This window comes from Scyliorhinus canicula, chromosome 1, assembly GCF_902713615.1.
Source record: "Scyliorhinus canicula chromosome 1, sScyCan1.1, whole genome shotgun sequence".
Classification (NCBI taxonomy): domain Eukaryota; kingdom Metazoa; phylum Chordata; class Chondrichthyes; order Carcharhiniformes; family Scyliorhinidae; genus Scyliorhinus; species Scyliorhinus canicula.
Window position 1 is genome coordinate 119,159,627 of NC_052146.1, and position 24,559 is coordinate 119,184,185.

At 47.1% G+C, this 24,559-nt stretch overlaps 1 protein-coding gene across 3 annotated transcripts in view; it reads left to right on the plus strand.

Moving 5' to 3' along the window:
• Positions 1-1,575: 1,575 nt before the first annotated feature.
• The window catches only part of LOC119966780 (arf-GAP with SH3 domain, ANK repeat and PH domain-containing protein 2-like), a 173,167-nt gene continuing 150,183 nt past the window's right edge, over positions 1,576-24,559 (plus strand). For 2 of the 3 annotated variants that reach the window (XM_038798766.1, XM_038798770.1), the window contains exon 1: positions 1,576-2,258. In XM_038798766.1, coding sequence (XP_038654694.1) covers positions 2,133-2,258 — 126 coding nt within the window. In that variant the 5' untranslated portion in view covers positions 1,576-2,132. The remainder of the gene's footprint in view (positions 2,259-24,559) is intronic. The other variant, XM_038798761.1, reaches the window with a different exon arrangement.

Here is a 24,559-nt window from a genome sequence, read left to right on the forward strand (position 1 = left end):
TTTATTAATTAATATTTTAAAGTAGAAACTTCACATGAAACACATGTTGGGCCGAGCAATGATCACCCTACTCAAGTCAACGTATCCACCCTATACCAGTAACCCAACAGCCCCCCCAATTAACCTTAAATTTTAAAAAAAATGTATTTTTTATTTTTTATGACTTGATCTTGGTGGGCCGCATAAAGACCTTTGGCGTACCTTTGCCGTAGTTTGCCCACCCCTGATATAGAACCTCTGACCCCCACTCCCGAACCTCTTGATTCGTTTTCAACCAATAAATCACTCCCTTTTACCTGTTCCTTTTGAGTTGTGAAGACAGAAGAAACTTAGGCTTTTTCTCCCTTGAAACCCAGTAACTCCACCTAACCTTTGGAAATTTAGGGGCAATTTAGCATGGCCGATCCACCTAACCTGCACATCTTTGGACTGTCGGAGGAAACCAGAACATCCGAGGTAACCCACGCAGACACGGGGAGAATGTGCAGACTCTGCACAATCACCCGAGGTCGAAATTGAACCCGAGTCCCTGTGAGATAGCAGTGGTAAACACTGTGCCATCGTGCCACCTTTGATATAGTCAAAGGTAAATGCACGACTGATTCCAGGAAATTCTTCTTTACACAAATAATGGCAACACTTGGAATGCACTCATAGTATAATAATCATAATCATCTTTATTAGTGTCACAAGTAGGCTTACGTTAACACTGCAATGAAGTTATTGTGAAAAGCCCCTCCTCGCCACACTCCGGCACCTGTTCGGGTACACAGAGGGAGCATTCAGAATGACCAATTCACCTAACAAGCACGACTTTCGGGGCTTGTGGGAGGGAAACGGAGCACCCGGAGGAAACCCACGCTGACACGGGGAGAAAGTTCAGACGACCCAAGCCAGAAATCGAACCTGGGACCCTGGCACTGTGAAGCAACACAGCTAACGTGCTACCGTGCCACCCATTGAGGTAAAATATACTGGAATTGTTTAAAATTTAGCATGATGCTGCATTGGGGGATTGTGGAGTGTTTTTTGACAGACATACAATACATTCAGATATCTCGCAGCCCAAGTGAGGGGGTCGCTAGTATCCTACACTGTCCAAGTAACTCCAAGGATTTCTTCCAGATGGTCTCCTTTGCCGTCCGGTTGCCCACCCCGTCTCCCCCATACTGGGGATGTTGCCGCAGTCTTTGCTGTGGAGTCCTGGCAGAGTTATGAACATGTGGTAACTTATTAAACAGCAATGCATGACTTCAATTCTCAGTATTGTATTTTGATGACCGAATAGATCAATCAAGACGGCAGAACTATTTGTAAATGCGACACAGCAATACAATTGTACTGGAACAGTTTCCAGCAGAACTCACAATACTTCTGACAAGACACAGGCAAATAATCGCGGAAAACGCAAACGTCAACAGGCTTAACCTGTTGCATTGTCAGACATACTGCTTCCCTGCAGTAAATTCCATTTCAGCTCTCCCGGTGGCCCTGACGTGTACTGACAGCACCCTGAACACTGCAGGGAGAACTGTTGTGACCTACAGTTAAACGTTGGAGATGGAGTGCACCTGCGTGAGCGAGGAAAGAGGGGAATAAGGCAGGGATCCTGATCCTGGTTATAATTCAGTGATCGGCTGGACTGTGATTCCTCTGACGCCGAATAGCCGTAAGCACGCACGCAGACCTACAGACTGCCTTCCAATAGCCTTATAATAATCAGGAGAGGAGGGTGAGGGAGAAAGAGACATGCTGTTCATAAAAAAGTTTTATCAATGTTAAAGCGGAAACCGTTTTAAAACAATTATTTCTTGTTTAATTTGATGCTGGGGAGCAGAGATACAGACGCAGAAACAAAAGGAAAAGCACATTCAAAGACAGCGAATGAAAGAAGTCCCTGATCTCCCCCCTCCTGACGTGTTCCTGCGCGGCACAATGTTGCTTTAAATTGTATCCAACTCGAACCCACGTGATTGAGGCGAAGAGTTTGATACAAAGTGACCCTGGAGCTGAAATTGACTCGACTGAACTCGCTGCTTGCAACTTTCACCCATTCAGTCCCTCGTCCCCACTGGCCTGGGCGAAACATCTTGTGCTTTTATTTTTAAAGCGTTAGAATCCCTCAAGTCAGGATGCCGGAACAGATCAGCATCTCCGAGTTTGTGAGTGAGACTTTGGAGGACATCAACTCGCCGATCACTTCCAACTTCACCTCGAAAATGGTTAACTGCAGGAACACGGTGACTGCCCTGGAGGAGGTGAGTGTGCTTTGTCAGAGAGAGAATGAGAGAGAGGGAGAAAGTAACAAGACACGTATTTTGTGCAACAGGATGTTACTTAGCTTCACAGCATTTCCAAACCTACTAATTAATGTTCACGATTCTTTGTGTTCCCGCAGCGTGTGATTTTTCTGAGTTTAGTTGGGAAACATTTTACTTATTCTGTACCATTGTTGCCCCTGGAACCTGCACCAGGTCAGGGGCATCAGAAACAAAGGTCTCGAGTAATTGCTTTCTCTAAAAAGCAGAAGTGTTTCTTGAGCAGGTGCCCGTGTCGTAAAACTTTTCAATGTTGCATTCGGGAATAATGGCAGAGGGAGAAGGCGGAGTCATGCCCATGTTACAGTTTAACCCAATTCCTTCCCCTTCAGAGCCTCCAGCAGACTGATGAGGGTGACCTCACCTTGTTTATAAACAAGAGCCAGAGGTGAAGTCATCCCGTGTGATGATATCTTTTTGTTGTTGCTCCTGTGATTTTTATCGGCTTTCCCCCGCGATACTGACTGGCGGGTGAGCCCGTACAGCCAGGCTAGCCGACCCTAGGGGGCATCGCATGCTAGCGCCGTGCTCCCGTCTTCCTCAAACACACACAACATGCCAGAGTCACTTGATAGGAGCAGGAAAGCTGTCTGGTTTATTATTTCTCTCGCTCTTCAGTAACAGGAAGAGGCTATTCAGCCCCTCGAGCCTGTTCCTGTTATCCAAGTATATCGTGTCTGAACTGTTTAACTCCATCCACCCGCCTCGGATCCTACTCTTGCCTAACACACCTCAGTTTTGAAATTTTCAATTCACCCCCTCTTCCCCAGACTCAACAACATTTCCTCCAGCTTTTGTATGAAGAAATAATTCCAGGCACCATCCCCTGAGCAGTCCAGTTCCAGTTTTAAGGTTATGTACCTTTAGTTGGACGTTCCCACCAGAGGAAGTAGTTCCCTCAATTTCCTCCTAATCAGAACCGGGAATCATCATTTTAATAATGGTATTGAAGTTAGTTTTAGTCCTTTCCCCGGTTCAATGGGACCTGGGCTATGTTCATTTTCACGTCGGGGCAATTGCCGTTACCGATTGAGCCTTCATGAACTTTTGATGAAACTTGCCATATTCTGGGGTTGATGGTGAATGGGATGCCAGCTCACTGCCGTAAGCAGAGATCACGGTTTCAAATCCTACCATTGGCAATTTGCAAAACTGAATTCTATGAATCTGGCACTGCACTTTGTGGCTGACACCAGGGAGTGATACAAATAAAGATTATTATTAAAAACTCAGCCTGTTGGTCCTTCAGAGCAGAGAGTTGTCAATGGACATGGCTGGGCGAGTTCAAACAAGGGAGCATGGCCTTAAAATTAGAGCTTGGCCGTTCAGGGGTGATGCCTGAGAACAAGGTCAATCCCCCGTGGCTTCAGTCTTCCTCTTTATTCCTGTGTCAGTGAAGGACAGGCTGCCATCAGTCTTTTCAGAAGCAGCGCCCAGCTGATCACCTCCAGGCTCTGTGATTGAAACCACCAAGATCCCAACTTTCATTCCCAGGTGAGGCAGGCCAACAGTTGCAATGGTTCCGTTGGGAAAGGAATGGTGAAATCGCAGATTCCATTCTTAGACAATATTCCCCCACCCCCTGCCCCAGAGTACATGCATAGTGGATGATCAAAATCGGGCTGAGCATCGACGAGGTCATCCAACCAGCTGATTGCTTAGATTTGCGCGTGAAAATGAGTGTTGTGGATGGGATTAAGGAGAACTACTCGTATCTGCCAATCTTTATTCCACCCCAACAAACAATGCGAGTTCAAGAGCAGAGCCAAGTGTAAAACTACAAACACAAATACAGCTGTAAAAATATTGAGAATCTTATGCATGTGCACAATTTCTAATTAATTCCATTGTGAACTCCCGTGTACGCATTTAGAGGGGAAATTTCATATAAACCTGTCCAGATGTGGTCCGCTCGCCCCATCTATTGCTTATTTGTGGAGGCGCTGCAGTGCTGTCACTGGTGAGAGAGTGGAATTGCAGCATGACATGTTTACATTACAAATTGGATTGCAGGATTTAAAAATTGAAATCTAAAACTAGGGGCAAAATGTATGGCTTTAAAATGACGATTGTATTAAATTTGGTCCAATTACTGCAGCCCTCCTGGTCCAATTACTGGAGCCCTTCTCCAGCAACCTGGAGAACAAACATATTTGCTGTTGATGACCCACAATTGCCCTTCGTGTACAAAAAGGTTAGGTGGGGTTACTGGGTTATGGATATAAGGTGGAGATGTGGCCTTAAGTGGAGTACTCTTTCCAAGCTCCTGTGGAGACTCGATGGGCCAAATGGTCTCTTTCGGCACTAAATTCTATGATATTTTGGAAGTAATTAAGGTTCACTCCGAGGTTCTGACATTGGATGCCCCTGCTAGTGTTATGCCCCTGTTAAAGCATGGGCATATCAATGGTGGTACATGCTGATTGTAATGATCTTTGCAGTGTAGACAGTAAAGCAGCCAATTTGCACACAAAAAGCAATAGAGAAGCACAGGAAACAAACAGCAATACGATAGTGACCAGATGATTTGTTTTGATGATAGTTGGAGGGACAAATATATGCCAGAGTCTCATGGAGAACTGCTCTGACACTTCTTTGAAGTCATAAAGGGACCCTGGCTGAACTTCTCATCTGAAAGACCAGAGTGCTGACAGTGCAGCACTTTCTGACTAATGTACTGGGTGTGTCGGAACCTAGATTTTTGTACCCATGTCTGTCGATACTGAAATTGTTGTGTAAATTTGAGAGATGGAGATTGACCTGTTTGCAGAGTGAAGCTTCCTGTGTGAAATGAAAACACTTTGCCTTAGCACTGAGGATTGTATTAAGTATACAGCCTACCAAAAGGAAAATAGTTTGATAACTACAGTGTCATAGGCATTACATGACAGGAGCAGGATGACCTGCCTACTGTGGCGTTCCCTTCCTTTGTGAGGAATGTTTCACAATTAGTCTTGAGCAGCCAAGCTAAGAAAGCCTCAGTGCCTGGAAATTGCTGAGGGGTGGTTTTATCAGAATTAGATCATGTTGTGCTGAAGTAGTTGTCTGTGTTTTCCTGAAGGTGTTGTTGACTTGTGCTTGGATATAGCTCAACTGGTGATTGGGAGCCCCTGCCAATACCCCACCAAAGTGTTCACTCTTCATGTGCCAACTGAGGCTAAGTGTCATTGGGTTCTTTGGTATTGCAGAATAGCTTCTTCATCTCCTGTCCACACCGGAAGTTGCAAATCTGCGCTTACATGATAATTAAGAGAGGGAATTATTTTCCTTCCAACCTCACTTCCCCAGCTCAGGGATTGTCGAGGCCAAAGTTCAGCTTTGCCCATTGAGCCTGAGGCCTGACTCTCCGTATTTAGTAAATCAATTAATTTAAATGCCCATCTATTCACGGCCTTGATTTCCTCCCATCGCTTCCTGCTGCAGTGTGTCACCAATGGGGCAGGGCACCACAAAGTGTGGGAGGGCAGCAATTAATGGAGGAATTTGGAGCTGGGTGCCAGCAAAATGTTGAGGTGCGAGAGAAAGAAAGTTTGCTCACCAGACCATTCTTGCACACCTGCAATTAGCCATTACGGCGCCATTAGTCAGAGTTGGGGGCAGATTAATTATCATTATACATAGCACAGTGAGGTCAGAAAAGGGGTGTGGGGTGGGGATTGAACCTGTTCACTAGTGGAATTTTGAGAAAAAAAATCCCAGCTCCACGTTGGTTAATGTGGTTTAGTGCGGAACTGACTTGGGTTCCAGCCCTGGTCTGTGTTGACTTAAATGATCTCAGTCGGGATCAGGGTTGACAGCTCTCCAGAATTGTCTTGGGAGTCTCCAGGAATTGAAGATTAATCTGCGGGACTCTGCAGCACAAAGCAGCTGAGCGATAAATCAATGTGTCATGGTGGTCTGGTGATGAAACCTCCTACAGGAGAGTTGGCAACCCTGGTTGGGACGCAACAATTGGCCTCAGCACCAATGATGTGGAAAAGAGGGGTGGAGTAGGCAGCGGAAAATAAATCAACTTGGGTTCCTGTTTCTGATGCAGTGATTCCAGCTGGATAGAGTGCATATGCACTGGAGTGATGACAAGACTGGGCTTGGCTGTTGAGGGCCAGCTTAGTTCAGGTACAATAGAAATCAGCATTTCTCCAGTGTCCATTGTGACTTCATGATCATAAACTCCTTACAGTGCAGAAGGAGGCCATTCAGCCCATCAAGTCTGCACCGACCCTCTGAAATAGTACCCTACTGCCCCATTCTATCTCCACATCTTTGGACTGTGGGAGGGAACCGGAGCACCTGGAGGAAACCCACGCAGACAAGTGTGCACACCCAAGGCCAGAATTGAACCTGGGTCCCTGGTGCTGTGAGGCAGCAGTGCTAACCATTGTGCCACTATGCTGCCCATTGTGACATCAGGATGTTTGGAAGTTCTCTAACATATTGGGAGGAGGCCTTCAACATGAATGAGGGTTTTAGTGAGGAGGAGAAACTGCTTTACATTGGACTTTTCCATTGAGCTTCCTCTTCAATGCAATTGTGTCCATCCATTTAGGTACTATACTCGGGAATTTTCCCCCTAAACCTCACCCCGCTGTTAAGATGCTCCTTAAAAACAATCTAGTATGGCCAATCCACCTACCCTGCACATCTTTTGGGTTGTGGGGGTGAAACCCACACTGACACAGGGAGAATGCGCAAACTCCACACAGTGACCCGGGGCCGGGATCGAACCTGGGACCTCAGCACTGTGAGGAAGCAGTGCTAAACACTGCGTCATCATGCCGCCCTGTCTGATAATACTCCTGTGGTACACCTTGGGACCCTCTACTATGTTAAAGGTGCTATATAAATGCTGATTGATGTTGATTTTAGTCAGAACTTCTGGGAGGGGCAGTGGAAATTGGCTCGGGCTCTCCAGCCTAGTCAGTCAAGCAGTGACCTCAGTGGGGCTAACTGAGGAAAGATGGTTAGCACAGAGAAGATGTGAGTCATGGGTGTGTCTGGGAGAGAAAAGCTGAAAGAAGTCCCTTCATTTAGTGGAAATCCAAACAACATTCAGTTATACAAGTTTCCTTCACCTTGGGCCCATTTTCTTTTTCCAGATAAACAGTGGAATAAACCTCAGACACACCTGTCTTGTGCATTTAAACAGAGAATGGCTGTTTGGTTTCCAAATATTTAAAATCCTTGGTTATTCCAGTCTGTGTAATAAAGCCCTGAAGTAATACGATTAACATATTTTTCCAATATTCAAAACATTCCTGGAGAGAGGATTTGGGATGACACTGAACCAAACAAGACAGTTGTCGGAATGTCACAACAGACTTAAGGATGTACAGTAATTGTCATTTGTGGATAAGTCTCAAATACCTTACATTTCTACAGTGCCTTTCATACCCACCAGGCGCACCTTAAATGGTCTTAGATTGCGGCCAACACTTCACAACAAATGAAGTGTAGTCACTGTTCTAATGTCGCAAACACACAGGCAATTTGCATACAGCAGGCTCCAACAAACTGCAGTGATTTTTTGTTTCCCGTAGGGAACTTGCATTTATATAACACTTCACAACCTCTTAAAGCACATATTGTGATGCATTGAAGTGTAATGTGAAATTAACAATATAATTAATTACAATGTGGCTAAAAGAACACACAGCAAGAACAAGGTACTAATTGAGTGAATGTAATTAATTACTGCCTGCGAGTAGAGTAAGAATAAATGTAAATAATGGGCCAAATCATGGTGGAAAAATGATGGGTGGGTTAATGATGCACGTTGTTGTTAATGTGCAAATTGTACAGAAAATTCAGGGGTCGAGATACACTGAGTTGTGAATCTCCAAGAACTTGCTGGTTGATTTTTATTTTTCCCCTGTTTTACTGTTAGTTCCATTGATCACGAGGCCCCCAATTGCACTGGCCGGGCCCTTATCAGCAAAGTATTTTCAAGCTGAACAGTACAGGGAAAAAGTCAAAATGCCGCATGCCACAAGACTCTATACCCCAGCAAAATTTGACACAATAAATGAATCTCTTTGGATTGTTCAGTTGGTGAGTGCACCAGTGGTTATTTATAGGTAGCTGCAGTGATGGGAACATTGCTCATTGCCTCAGCACTTTTCAACTCTGGGAAGGGGAAAGCAAGGTAGGGACTTGGTTAGCCATTCTGTGATTTCCACTGAAAGGCGTAGATGTGAGTTGAAAGTAGGATTGTAGTCGACTATGATGGTTTCAATGGTTGAACAGCCTGCAATCCCGCCCAGCAGCACCCACTCCCGCTTCCTGCACAAAATGTGCAGGTGGAGAACCAGCCCTTGGATGAGTTCATGGGGTCAGTGACTGGATGTTCATGGCCCTGTGGAGAGAATGAGGAACCAATAGAGTAATAAAAAAGGAATTAACAGAAGCTTGTTGTATGGGAGGAAGCCATTTGGTTCATCGCGGCGGTGCCAGCTCTTTGATCTAATCAGTCAGCCCCATAATCCTGCCCCTTCTAGGCTGCCCTGCAGATCTTCTTCATCAGGTATTTGTCCAATTCCCTTTCAATCACAGAATTGTTATGATGCAGAAGGAGGCCACTCGGCCCATCATGTCTGCACTGGCTCTCCAAATGAGCATTCTAACTTAGTGTCATTTCGCTGCCTTTTCCCTGTACTCCTGCACATTGATTACTTGAATAGAATGCCCTCTCGAATGCCTTGATTGAACCTGCTTCCACTACACTCCCAGGTAGTACATTCCAGAACCAGACCGCTCGCTGTTTGAAAAAGTTTTTCTCACATCGCATTTGCTTCTTTTGCAATTTTTCTTAGAGTCCTCAATTCTTTTTTTCCAATTAAAGGGCAATTTAGCATGGCCAATTCACCTACCCTGCACATCTTTTTAGGTTGTGGGGTGAAACCCAAGCAGACACGGGGAGAATATGCAAACTCCACACGGACATTGTCCTGGGGCTGGGATCAAACCCGGGGCCCCAGCGCCGTGATGCAGCAGTGCTAACCACTGTTCCACCGTGCTGCCCTTTTTGCAAATCACGTTAAATCTGTGCCCTCTCTTCCTTGAATTTTGCCAGCAGGTACAATTTCTCCCTATTTACTCTGTCCAGCCTCCTCCTGATTTTGAACACCTCGATCAAATCTGCTCTGAGTCTTCTTCTCTCCAAGGAGAAGAGTCCCAATCTCTCCAATCTATCCTCATAACTGAAGTTTCTCATCCCTGGAACTATTCCTGCAAACCTCTTCTGCTCGCTCTCTAATACGTTCACATCCTTCCTATAGTCTGCTGCCCAGAACTGCACAAAGTATTCCAACTGAGGTCTAACTGTTCAGCATAATCTCCTTGTTCTTTACTATCAATCAAGCCCAGAATACTATATGCTTTATTAACTGCTCTCTCCACCTGCCCTGCCAACTTTAATAATCTATGCACATATAAACTCAGGTCCTTATGCTCTGGCACTCCCTAAAAAACTTTACCCCTTATTTTATATTGTCTCTCCATGTTTCTCCTACTAAAATGCATCACCTCACATTTCTCCGCATTGCACTTCATCTGCCAATTATCTGCCCACTCTACCAAATTGCCCATGTCCTTTTGAAGTTCTACATTGTCCTCCTAACGTTTTGTATCATCCACAAACTTTTGAATCTTTTGAAAGTTATTATTTAAAAAAATTAATTTAGAGTACCCAATTCTTATTTTTTTCCCAATTAACGGGCAATTTAGCATGGCCAGTCCACCTCCCTGCACATCTTTGGGTCATGGGGGTGAGACTCACACAGACAAGGGGAGATTTTGAAAGTGATTGTTGAGCTTTCTCTCACCGGCTGTCTGAACCAGGTCATAACTTCAGCTGTGTAAATGTTTACCTTTTTTTGGCTAACCATTGGCTGTTTTGCCAATTATCTTAAATCCATATCCTCCTGGTTACCAACCCTCCTGTCAGTGGGACTGGTTTCTCATTACTTGCTCTTATCAAAACCCTTCTCGTTTTGAACACTGCTATTAAATCTTCCCTTAACCGTCACTGATTTAAGGAAATCAATCCCAGCTTCTCTAATCTCTCCAGAGAGCTTTATATTTAAATGTTTCCTTCTGTAAACAGCCCCTCTATTTAAGAATTCTAGTCACATTTCTGCTATGTTAAAATAGATCGAATTGATGTTTGAATATTATTCACTTTGCCAGTTAGTTTTGTGTACCTAGTTACTGCCTCACATTTTCCACCAAACCTCATTCGGATTCCTTGTCCACAGATTGACCATCTCGAGTCTGATTCCACTGGCATGCTGGCGCTTTTAGAGACTTGACCACAAATGCACAAACATGTGAGGCCGTACAATTTTCCAAGTCTGGCTCCTCATGGTCTCTGTATCTGACCCAGTTTGGCACGCGCCACCCGTAAGGGGAAAAGATTAAAATAAATGATCTGTTTTATTTATGGACTTTGTCACTGATCCTGAAAAGTCAATCCCAGAATTGTCTTGAAGGCTTTCATAGAATCAGAGAAACTTGCGGCGCTGAAGGAGGTCATTCAGCCCATCTATCATGCCTGCGTTGGCTTTTTGAAAGAGCAGTTGAGTTTATTTACATACCCCCTCCCCCTTTTTCTGTCCCTTATCCTGTCAAATTCTTTTCCTCAAGTAACCATAGAATCCCTACAGTGCAGAAGGAGGCCATTCGCCCATCGAGTCTGCACCAACCCTCTGAAAGAGCATCCACCCCAGGCCACTCCCCCACCCTATACCCTTAACCCCACCTAACCTGCAAATCCCTGGACACTAAGGGGCAATTTATTATGGCCAATCCACTTAACCTGCACACCTTTGGACTGTGGGAGGAAACCAAAGCCCCCGGAGGAAATCCACGCGGACACAGGGAGAAAGTGCAAACTCCACACAGATAGTCACCTCAGGCTGGAATTGAACCCAGGTCCCTGGTGTTGTGAGACATCAGTGCTAACCACAGAGTCAATGTGCTGCCTGTACTTGTCTAACTCACTTTAAAAAATGATTTGTGACATTAGCTTGCTTAACCTTTTCAGGTATAACATTTTGGTTTTCAATGAAGGGAGGGTTGATAACCAGAGGACTCTGAGTTAAGGTTATTGGTTTCTGGTGAGATTATTTGATACCTAGGCGAGGAAATGAATGTTGATTTGCCTGTGTAGATATGGAATTCGCTTCACATGTGACAAAGGCAGAGCTGAGGTGGCTGAAAGTACAGTTCCAAAGGATTTCCTGAGCAAGCAGGACTAATTGCTTCATTTTTAAGTTCCTTTTTATACTTCTGTGTCCCATGGCGACAATTATTGAAGGTTTTCCACACATTTGCATTGGCAGAAAATGCATTTAAATGAAATTGGAATGTTAAATGTTGGCAACTGTCTTCAAGAAGCATCGTTCTCTTCCTCTGACAATAAATCAGTATGAATATTTGCCAAAAAAAGCCATAGGGGAACAAAAGAAATTTATTTAATGCAATGATTGGTTATGACCTGGATTGCACTCGCTGAAAGAGCAGTGGAAGCTGATTCATATTAATAATAATAATAATAATCTTTATTGTCACAAGTTGGCTTACATTAACACTGCAATGAAGTTACCGTGAAAAGTCCCTAGTCACCACATTCCAGCGTCTGTTCGGGTACACAGAGGGAGAATTCAAAATATCCAATTCACCTAACAGCATTTCTTTCGGGACTTGTGGGAGGAAACCGGAGCACCCGGAGAAAACTCATGCAGACATGGGCAGAACGTGCAGATTGCTCACAGACAGTGACCTAAGCCAGGAATCGAACCTGGGACCCTGGAGCTGTGACGCAACTGTGCTACCCACTGTGCTACCGTGCCGCCCATAGTCACTTTGAAAAGTAAGTTGGATAAATACTTGCAGAAGCAAATTTGCAAACTACGGGGGAAAAAGTTGGAGAGCGGGACTTACTGGATAGCTCTCTCAAAAGAGCCAGCACAGACACATTGGGCCGAGTGGTCTCTGTTGTATATTTTATATGCCTCATGAGCTATGCAGAGATGACACTAGTTTCCATGTGTGCAACAGGGTTTTTAAAAAAAAAAATGTATTTTTATTGAAGGTTTCAAATTCTTTACAGTAGTCTCATCAAAACAAAAGAGAAAGAGATAAAAGCCGTGGTTATCAATGAAAAACAGGTACAGCACACTACAAAAGTTATCGCCAACATAGGAACAAATAAGACCAGATGAGATGGGGGTAAAATCCCCCAAAATCCTCAAAGTGTCCCTCCCACAGATACAAGATCTGTCTACATCAGAGCAGGATATAGTCAACAACACAGAGTAACATCATATCCATAGCTTCAAAGAAAAATAACCGAGGAATAAAAATCCCCAGGAACCCCAGAGCTAAGGGGGAATTACACTGACGCCCACAATGCAATCGAACTCCCCTCCAGGCACAGGACAAAGCAGACAACCATCATATAACAACAAGCCAATAAGGAGAGGACTGAGTACCACAAGTCCAAGGAATTCTCAAGCCTCAGACCTCATACCTCAAACCCACGGTCTCTCGTAGCAAATTAGGAAGAGTAAGGAACAAACAGCAACAAGCAAGCAAAATTATAGCTACCAAACACCAGCCCCTGGCTCTCAGATCACCCCAACCCCCTCCATCCCCAAGCATCAGGGCACCACCTTGACAACCAGGACTATTCCGGGAAAAATGGTTACAGCAACCACAGGATCACTTATCAAAAAGGCCCACGCCTTTAACTGTAGCACTGAGATCTGCATGTAGCTCAGGAGAGAACCAAGAACGAAAGGCGGGACTCAGCGAATCTCTTTCTCCTTGTCTTTTTTCTCTTTCTATCTTTTTTCTCTTTCTATCAGAACTAATCATCTGGATATCAGAACTGCCCGTGCTACCGTTCAAGGCATTCAAAAATGGATGAGAGCCTGCCAGCTGAAAAGAAAATTGGGTACTCTTAAATTTATTTTTTAAAAAGGACAGCGCAGGACCAGTGATTGAAAGGTCACACCAACCCCAGGCCTAGAAGACAGAATGAAACATTAAAAAAAATTTTAGAGTACCCAATTCATATTTCTTTTCCAATTAAGGGGCAATTTAGCATGGCCAATCCACCTACCCTGCACATCTTTGGGTTGTGGGGGCGAAACCCACGCAAACACGGGGAGAATGTGCAAACTCCACACGGACAGTGACACAGAGCCGGGATTCGAACCTGGGACCTCGGCGCCGCGAGGCAGCAGTGCTAACCACTGTGCCCCCCCGCCGCCCCGAAGACAGAATTAAATGTGCACCATCAAAATTAATTTGCCCAGCCTCCAGATCAAGATTCCCGAAACATGGCACCCAATTCTCAAACTCAACGGGGAACTTCTCCAATGCCTTGCCTCGGAAACCGTACTCCAAAGCTCTCCTTTCCTGCTGCTCTTCTCTCTCTCTCCTGACTCTAGCAGGATGGACGACAGGCCATGCAGCAGGAAGTCAACCATACGGAGGCCCACCAGTGACAGTGCTCTCGCTATTGCAAGAACTGCCTCATGTGCCGCCATTGCATCCATAAAAATACCCTGTAACTCTTGGAATTGGGCCTTGATGACCTGTACCTCAGAGCCGGGATTCTGAGCCAGAACAGCATCTTCATTGGCAGCAATCATCCATCGATGAACATTACAACATCTGCTCAAAAGTAATTATGTCACCAAAAACAAGGCCCCACCCCAACTCCTTCCAGCTGCTACACACAAGCAGGATTTAAACATTCTGGGCGGGATTCTCTGATCCTGAGGCTAAGTGTTGATGCCGTCAGAACCGCCATTGCGTTTCTCGATGGCGTCAACACGGCCTCCGGATCAGCAATTCTGGCCCCTACAGGGAGCCAGCACGTCACTGGAGTGGCCCACGCTGCTCCAGCTGCTAATCCGGGCGTCAACTGGGCGCTGCGATGTCCACACATGCGCAGTGGCACCGGCGCCAATGCACGCATGCGCAGTGGCTCCCTTCTCCGCGCAACCACGAAGCAACATGGCGTAGGGTGAAAGGGGCCGGCGCGGAAGAAAAGAGGCCCCCAGCCAGAGAGGCTGCCCCGCTGATTTAGTGGGCCCCGATCGTGGGCCAGGCCACAACGGAGGCCCTACCCGGGGTCGATGTTCCCCCCCCCCACCCCAGCAGGCCACCCCCAGACCCTTCCACGCCGAGGTCCAGCCGGCTGAGTGTAGATTCGAACGACGCCGGCGGGACTCGGGGGTGGGGGGGGGGGGGGGGGGGGGGGGGGGGATTCTCTGATCCTGAAGCCAAGTGTTAACGCCGTCGGAAACATGGCCTCAGGATCAGCAATTCTGGCCCCTACAAGGACTGGAGTGGCCCATGCCGCTCCAGCTGCTGATCCCGGCGTCAACTGGGCGCCGCGGGATCTGCGCATGCGCTGTGTCACTGGTGCCAATGCGCACATGCGCAGTGGCTCCCTTCTCTGCGCCTTCCCTAAGCCCAATGGCGTAGGGCTAAAGGGGCCAGCGTGGAAGAAAGGAGGCCCCCAGACCGAGAGGCCGGCCCATTGATCAATGGGCCCCGATCGCGGGCCAGACCACAACGGAGGCCCCACCTGGGGTCGATTTTATTTTTCTCCCCCCTCCCCCACAGGCTACCCCTGGGCCCTTCCATGCCGATGTCCCGCTGGCTAAGAGCAGATTGGAACGGTGCCGGCGGGACTCGGGGGGTGGGGGGTCGGAATTCTCTAATCCTGAGACTAAATGTTGACGCCTTCGAAAATGCCGTTGGTGGGCCCCGATCGGAGGCCCCCTGCCCCCGCACCCTTGGTGCTGTGCTGGCGCAAATGGCGCCGATTCTCCAGTCACCGGGGAATCGTCGGGGCGGCGTCGCGTAATTCGCGCCCAGCCCAGCGATTCTCCGCACTGCCGTGGGCTGAGAGAAACCCGCCCATGATTTCCTTTTCATAAATCCACATTGACTCTGCCCAATCATATATTTAAATGTGCAGTTATCAATCAAACAGCACTAAACATTCTGGTTCTGGGCGTTTGTTGTATGCCAGTAGGTTGCGTGATCCCTCTTACAATTATGCCTACACTTAAAAAATATTGAATTTGTTGTAAAGTGCTTTGGGTCACAGGATGTGGATAATGTTTGATAAATGCAAGTGTTTTTGTATTAAGTTTGAAGGATACATTCCTCTCACAGGGGCTCTATGAGTGGTAAAGTTGTGCCTTAATAGCACCGTAGAGAGTAACTGTACCATATTCCCTGTCGTAATAGTACACTGGGAGATGCTTTGATCAAAATCGGGACCTGATACACCTGCTTTAGAGTAGCTGAGACCAGGTGGAGGGCAGTCCATTCTTTTCATATAGTGAACTGACTAGATCAACTATGAACAGTCTAGATTGGTTTTGTAACTTCAAGCTAATGATGATAATACTATTGAGCATTGGGCATCATCGGGAATGTGGTGATATGCCTCCATGTTCTCTACCTTTTAATAATCCACCACCTTATTTTCTGTTCACTGAGGTTTACGTGTGAACACTTGCACTCAAGACGTTAAGGCAGATGTTACCCATTTTAAATGGGGTGTCTCGCCTGCAAATGTAACAGTGAGGAATGCAGCATGAACTCTTCGAGCTTGAGCTTCACTGATTGTAAAATAGCTAGCAGCTGCATCACTGCCTGGTGTGACTGCAAACCGCACACAGAGAGAAAATTGAGATTGTTTGAAACCCCACGTTGTTCAGCTCAGCAAACTCCCATTGGGGTGCTGGCACTATCAGCGACCCCTCCCCCAGACAGGGAGGGGAATTCAGCAAGAGTTTCTGCACCCCCAGTGACTGGAGTGTGTGTGTTTTTTTTTTCTTGGTGTGGGAGGACAAGCCCATATTGAATTCAGCTGTAATGACTTCTTGCTCGATTAATCATGGAATGATATAGCTCTGAAGGAGGTCATTCTGCCTGTGCCAGCACTTGAAAGCTATCCAATTAGCCTCACTACCTGCTCTTTCCCAGCTGATCTTTCCTTTTACGCAGTGAATCTGCTTCCACCAGCCTTTCCAATGGATTCCAGATTGTGACTTGCTCTGTAGTTTGTTTTGCTCCTGTCACCTATGTCGCTGGCTAGTCATCTTAAATTTGTGCCCTCTGGTTCCTCACCTCCAGCCAGTGGAAACAGTTTCTCTTTATTTACTCTCTCAAAACCCTTCACGAGTTTGAACACCTATGAAATAATCTTGTGCATAAAGAAATTGGTATATGCATGATGCACTGAAGGACTGTGACTGCCCTGCGACTGTACCCTAACATAAATCTCAAGTGAGGGAGGTGAACAAAATGGGGGCAGAGTTTGCTACAAGAACAACAAATGCCTTTTTAAACTCAGGAAGTGACTGGGACAAAGGGAGCTCTGTATTGTTTTGTTGTTTAAACCTGGATGGATTCCAAGTTGATGCAATAGGCTGTTACCAGTAATTCTTTATCTACACACAGTAAATAATAGGCAAATGTTGATTTGTCTGTTTTTGCAGTCTTCACCCCCTTGCTCCTGAAAGCACCCACTCACTGGGTTTTTTTTGTGAATTCTGGTAGCCCCTCTGATACCTTCCGGGTGCGGCCATTTCATGCGTCAGCTCACACAGTGGGTATTTATACGACCTCTGCTGAACCCTCACCTGACCTCTGATGACATGCAATCAGCAGGGATTGCTGGTTTGAGATCAGAATCATGAACCCTGGATGGAATTTTCCTCTCTCATTGGTGGGCACACAGAAACCTCCCACGACAGGACAGCATGGTAGCATAGTGGTTAGCACTGTGGCTTCACAGCGCCAGGGTCCCATGTTTGATTGCCTGCTGGGTCACTGTGCGGAGCCTGCACTTTCTCCCCGTGTCTGCGAGGGTTTCCTCGCAGGTTGGGTGGATTGGACATGCTAAATTGCCCTTAGAGTCCCAAAAAAAAGGTTAGGAGGGGTTTTTGGGTTACGGGGATAGGGTGGAAGTGAGGGCTTAAAGTGGGTCGGTGCAGACTCGATGGGCCAAATGGCCTCCTTCTGCACTGTATGTTCTACGTACAGCCAACTGATGCTAACTAAAGGCTGTCATGACTTTACAACTAGATGTAGGGCAAGAGGGCACAAGACGTGTACTGGGCACAGGGTTTGCAAAAGGTAATGTCAGGTTTGGGAATAAGAAGAGATGGAGTGAACAATGGGCCTTAAGCTGGGGGCAAGGTGGGTCACAGTGACGGGAAGGGGTGAGAGAGGCCTAGGCTGGGGGCAAGGTGGGACAGTCCTGTTTCAATGATGCGTTCTCCCTCTGGGACTACCCTATTCCTATTAGCAAATTGGTATTGTCACTGGACTAGTAATCTAGTCTAGTAATCTGATGGCAGATGGTGAAATTTGAATTTAATTGAAATCTGGAACTAAAAGTCCAATGATGACCATGAAACCATTATCGATTGTTGTTTTAAAAAAAAAATCCATCGGGTTCACTGATGTCCTTCAGGGAAGGAAATCTGCTGTCTCTAACTGGTCTGCCTTACATGCACACAGCAATGTGGTTGACTCATAAATCCCCTCTGAAATGACCTAGCAAGCCACTCAGTTTGGCAATTAGGAATGGGCAATAAATACTGGCCCAGCCAGCAACACACACATTCCATGAATTAATAAAAAACAGCAACATTATTTTATTGTTTGTTTAGTTTACGATTCTTGGGCGATTAAGGGAAGATCTGCATGTCAACAAGAAGTGGGGAGTTTAGCAACTTTGCATATAGATTAGTTGTCTGGAGATGGCCATGGGGATATCCTACGTGCAAATTATGCAAATACGCATTTGATGTGTAAATCTGTTGTTGCTTACCTGCAAAGGTCAGAACTAAAATTCAAATAATTTTATGGAGCTCTAATCTTGTAATTGAATAATTGGCGTAAAGGCATGAGGGAAATATGGTGAGATTGATGCAGAGATGATGTGGACCCGTAGGCTGTCATGGTGGGAGATGGAAGTGTGGAGAGCTTCAATGTCCCATGGTGAAAAAGCGCCAGTTAGGGTCAAGAAATTGGAAACTGTTGAAGTTGTGAGTGCCCTCTGTTTCTTACTTGGGCAGAGGCCAAACCAATCCTCGCCCTCCTCCATCTGGCTGAATTTGTTCACACAACTTCTCCATTGACTTCACCCACTTCCTCCAGGTAAAAGGTGTTGCCATGGCAATTTTCCCGACATATGTGGAAGATGGTTTAGCACACTGGGCTAAATCGCTGGCTTTTAAAGCAGACCAAGGCAGGCCAGCAGCATGGTTCAATTCCCGTACCAGCCTCCCCGAACAGGCGCCGGAATGTGGCGACTAGGGGCTTTTCACAGTAACTTCATTGAAGCCTACTCGTGACAATAAGCGATTTTCTTTTCATTTCATTTCATTTGTTTCATGATTACTCGGGTCCCCTTCCTTACCTTCAGCCCCCCCCCCCCCCCCCTCCCCCCCCACTACATTGCCTGTATTTCTGCTGTTTCCTACTTTCTCGCTGAACTGGGATAAGGTGCGATCTTCCAGCCACACTGAGCCGGAAAAGCATCTCGCTGCGCCGCAACATGGCTGGTGAAAGCCGGAGACCCAGCTCCCGGGATCCACCTGGCTCGCAACGCATGCCCTGTGGGCAGGTTCATGCCCTGGCACTGCTGGTGCCATTGGGATACCCTAGCAGTGCCAGCCTAGCACCCTGAGTGCCATCCTGGCACTGCCTAGGTGACGCAGCCTGCTTGTGGGGCACTGCCATGGTTCCAGGTTGGCACTGCCAAGGTGACAAAGAACAAAGAAACATTACAGCATAGGAACAGGCCCTTTGGCCCTCCAAATCTGCACCGGCCATGATGCCCGTCTGAACTAAAACTCCCTACCGTTCCAGGGATCATACCCCTCTATTCCTATCATATTCATGTATTTGTACGGGCAAGATGGCAATTTTTGTGTGCGCGTGATTGGGCTGAGGTTGCCCATTGTGGGTGTTGAGGAATGTGAGGGGGGTCTGCGGGACCCTCCAATGTTGCGTTCGGGCTAGGGGAGGTTGTTTTTTTTGTGGGCCACGGAGATTGGGATGGCATTTAAAAATGGTGTCCCGTTCTCTCGCTGCAACAGCCAGTTCCGGTGAGCAGAGCTCCCCATTGTAAAAAATTAGGAATGTGCAGCCACGGCTGCATTTCCCACCCTTATTCAACACGAGTATCATTGAATAGCCACGTGTTTCTCGGCACTGTGAGTGTCCAGAAACACCCGGCTAAACGTGCTGGCTGGGGAACTTTGTTCCCTTTTGGTAAGATCGTTCCCTTTGTTAACTTCACATCCAATTTTCACCCTTCCCTCATTCTTTTCACATCCATCTCCAAGTCTTCCCTTGCCTTTCTCAACTTCTCTGTCTCCATTTCTAGGGATTATAAAACCATAAGACGTAGGAGCAGAATTAGGCCATTCGACCCATCGATTCTGCTCCGCCATTCAATCATGGCTGATTTGTTTCCCATCCCCATTCTCCTGCCTTCCTGGGGGATTGATCAAGTTTCACTCAGAGCCCACTGACTTCTACAGCTAACTTGACCATTTCTCTTCTCACCTTGTTTCTGTTAAGCGCTCTATCCATTCTGCCAGCTTCTCTGTCACTGTTGCATCTATTCTGATGATACCACCTTCCAGACCTGTGCTTCTGATATGTCTTCCTTTTCTTCAACCAAACATTCCCCTCCACCTTGTTTGATATGGTCCTTGCCTGAGTCTGTTCCATTTCCTGCACATACAAACCTTCACATTTAATGGATTGTCCTCCACCATTTCTGCCACCTTAGCATGATGCCACCACCAAAAACATCATCATCTTCCCTTCTCTTTCAGCATATAAAGGGACCATTCCCTTTATGACACCCTGGCCTACTACTCAATCACACACCTCCCATAATATCCGGTTCTTCTCTCACGAGACCTACCTGTGCAGCTAATGCAAGAGATACAATCATTTCCCCTTTACTTCTTCCCCATCTACTAACCAAGACCTAGACATCCTTCTGGTTGAAACAATCTGCTGTCTCCTGTATCCCACACTGTTCCAATGAAGCTCCGTGTAAATTTGAGGAACAGCACTAGGCATGTTACAGCCTTCTGGACTCGAACACAGATCATAACATCCACCTCTTATATTTTGGGCAGCAAACTTGGTAATGATTCTGCTATTCCCATTTACATCTCGACATCTCTAACCTGATTGACTTGTTCCAATACCATCTTCTTTTGCCGTGCACCATCATTCCCTTTGCCACTTAATCGTTCCTGCCTTCCTCCGTTTCACTCCCCATGGCTTGGTTGGTAGCACTCACACCTATGAATCATGAGGTTATGGGGTCAAGCCCCACTGCAGTAACTTGAGCACAGAATGCAGGCTGACACTCTCATCTGACTGCACTCCTGGGTGGTCATAAACTATTCCATGAGCCAAGGAATTCTTCCCAGTGTCCTGGCAACATCATTAACAGGTCATGTGGTTGTTTATCACTGCTGTTTGTTGGACTTTGTTGGACCTTGTTGTCAGTTGGACCTAAACTGGCTGCCACATTTCCTACATTACAACAGTCACTGCACTTCAAAAGAGGGTTTAATTAGCTTTAAAGCCAAATTTGGAATAGCCTGAGACCGTGAAAAGTGAAATTTCTTTCAACAATACACGCAATCTGAGCAGGTGATTGATTATCACCGACATTTGGTGAAAGACAAACCATGGAATTATTAGACTGAGTGACCTATTTCTTTGTTACAAATTCTGTATAATATTTCCATTGCATTCTTGAATCTAATTACCTAGCACTTTGAGTGATAATAAATGAACTGATTTTAATATATTTGGGTAGTGGATAGATTAAGATCAGCTGTTGTTTATATTGAGGTCATCTTTCAGTGTTAAAGATGCCACATAAATAAAAATAATGCTGTATAAAGTTCCCGTTAGACCAAACTTGGAGCATCTATTGTGGATGATTCTAAGCTCCACAAGTGAGGAAGGATGTATTGACCTTTGAATAGGTGTGATGTAGATTCTCCCCGATTGATACCAGGTCTAAAAGTGTTAAGTTATGACTTGACTTGTATTCCCTCATGTCGAGGTGATTAAGCTGTCGTGTAATTGAGGTGAGCAAAGTAATTAATTGTTTAGATAGAAAGGAACTTGCTATCTTGGTGACTCCAGAACAAGGGGTCATAATGTTAAAATTAGAATTCCGCTTAAAATTAGAACATTCCTGGTTTGTTATGCTCTTGACGTGGCGTAAGCTGCTTCCTTGATGTGCACTCTGACAAAGGAAGGTTCAGACTTGGAGATAGCTTTAACACATTTATTAAACTGTTAACAATTCTCCTACTTGAATTCGACTCTCCTGTTAATCCTGCTATAGCTACTCAGACTGACTAACCAGTCTGCTACAATCCACGTGGTGGGTGTGATGTGTTTCAAATCAACCCTGTGTATTCACTGAGTGTCTCCACTGGAAAGAGGAAGATCATGTGTGCTGTGTCCTTATATATGGGTTGGTGTAATGCCCCCCTGTGGTAGTGTCACCTCTGTGTGTATCGTGAATCCCCATTGGTCGTGTCCTATCGTACTGACCTATTGGTTGAATGTCCGTGTGTCGTGTCTCTGGTGCTCCCTCTAGTGTCTAGCTAGTCTATGTGTATTTACATTAATAACCCCTTGTGTATTTACAGTGATGCATATCACCACAATTCCGAAACTGAAATTGATAAATTTTATGTCCAGGATTACAGAGGTACGGTGGGTAGATGGAATTCAGATACGTGTCAGCTATGATGTAATTGAGGGTGGCACGGTGGTGTAGTGGTTAGCACTGCTGTCGATGGCGCTGAGGACCCGAGTTCGATCCCGGCCCCAGGTCACTGTGGGCGGAATTCTCCGCAAGGCTCGACGCCGTTGTGAAACCGGAGAGGTTCACGACGGCGTCGGAGGCCGCTCGGTGGGCACCAATCGCGGGCCAGTCCCCTCCCGAGCACGGTCGTGGTGCTCACTCCCCTCTCCGCCCCCCACAAGCCACAAACCAGCTTTTGGCGCATGTTCACGCCGGCAGCGACCAGGTGTGGTTGCCGCCGACGTGAACCGGTCGGGAACGGCAGGCCGCTTGGCCCATCCGGGTCGGAGAATCGCGGGCCGCCGTGAAAAACGGCGTTCCGCAATTCTCCGAGCGGCATGTCGCAAAACGCGACACGCCATTTGGGGTGGGGGGGGGGTGGGGGGCGGGAGAATCGCGGGGGGTGCCAGAGTGGCCCTCCCGCGATTCTCCCACCCGGCGTGGGAGCGGAGAATCGCGCCCTGTGTGTGAAGTTTGCACATTCTCCCCGTGTCTGCGTGGGTCTCACCCCCACAACCCAAAGATGTGCAGGTTAGATGGATTGTCCACGCAAAATTGCCTCTTAATTGGGGAAAAAAATAATTGGGTGCTCTAAATTAATTTTTTAAAAGCTGTGATGTAACTGAATGGCAAACCAACTCGAGGGGCTGAATGGCCGACTGTTATTCCTTACAATAACGTGGTGGCTATGAGAACTCAGTGAAGGGTTGGAGTGCACATGAAACTGCCTGAAGAGTAGGGGGCCACCAGTGCTCCTTGGCTTGGAGGAGTGATGATGGGGTTACAAGAGTTATATTGGAATGGTGGGAGGGGCAAGTGTTGGGGCGCCTCAGAGTGGCGTTGGGACTCCAAGATGCATGTAAGCTAGATCACCACATGAAGGAAAAAGAAATAGAAGGATATGTTAATAATACTAGATCAAGAATGGTTGAAGGAAGGTTATGTGGAGTCTCAACTCTGACATTGATAGTAGAGCTGGATGGCCTGTTTCTATATCGCTAAATTCTGTGTTCCTCGTTTATGATGGGACTCTTACAATCCGGAAACTCAGCGGGGGACACCCCGCCGAGGCCAAACTTAGTCTCATTTTAATCCGCTCGCCAGAACGCCTCAGTGCTGAGGAGATCGGGATGACATTTTTAAGTGGTGTCCCAAACTCACGACCCACAAAGCCCCAACTCACCTATCAAGGGTCCCTCATCCCACCACCGAAGGGGAGGGCAGCCTTGGGCCTGCTCGCCAGTGCAGGCACAATGCCAGCCAGGCAGTGCTCCTGCCAACTTGGCAATGCCACCTGCACACCCTGACACTGCCAGGGTGGCACCAGAGGCCAACACAGAGACCAACCAGCCAAGGGCCTCCGATCCCCGGGGAGACCCTCCCAAGTGCTGTTCCGCCTGGTCCCCGTTTGTGGGGCCAGTTCTGAATGGTGCTCGCCTAAAGATCCCAGCACCTTGGGTGGATCAGACGAGCTGCATATTAGTGTGAGACGAGCTACTCACTCTAATATGCAGATTTGCCAAATACTGATCCCGCCCATAATGGACGGGATACAGATTGCAACGTCTCGCGAGATCCCAGCATGTACAGGGTGCATAGTGCTCTCGTTTGCCTGAAATGGGGGCACGGTGCTGCTGCTGGATCATGCCATTAGTCATTTCTTTGGGCCTTGGGGAGTTTCTCCCCGGTCAAGCCCACACCAAAATGTTTTCAACACCGGGGAGGTGCAGTCGCTGGCCACTCCGGCTCCTCCAAGATTGGGCTGTCGTATTGAAAGGATGCCCTGATCTCTAAGTGAGCTTGAGGGTCCCCAACACCCCCCCCCCCCACCCACAGGCAATGCCACCCCCTGCATATATGGGCATTACCCCACCCTCCCCTAAGTGAGGACACACTGCTGAGGGACCCCCCTTTTCAGGCCTCCTTACCCCCCTTTTCGCCCCTCCCCCTCTTTGAGGACCCCCACACTTAAGCAGCCCAACCATTATGAGGCCCCTTCATAGCAGCTCTTTGCTCCCCATTCGTACCACTCCCCTCATCCCCCTTTCATGGGCATGGCTTCCCTCAGGCCCCGAATGTTGGCACTGCTACCTGGGTACGCTGGCACCCTGGCAGTGTTGCTATCAGCCTGGCAGCACCACCTGGGCACCTTGGTAGTGCCAGGCTGGCAGTGTCAAGGTATCCAGGTGCCAGAGAGAGAGCAAGGGGTCCACCCTGCTCCTGTACTTGACCACCCATGGGTCTCCAAAGCCCTGGGAAACCAGGTGCCATTAGGCCTAGTCCACTTTTTGTGTGGGCCAGTCCTAAAGGACGCCTGGTCCAGGCCGGGCTGGGG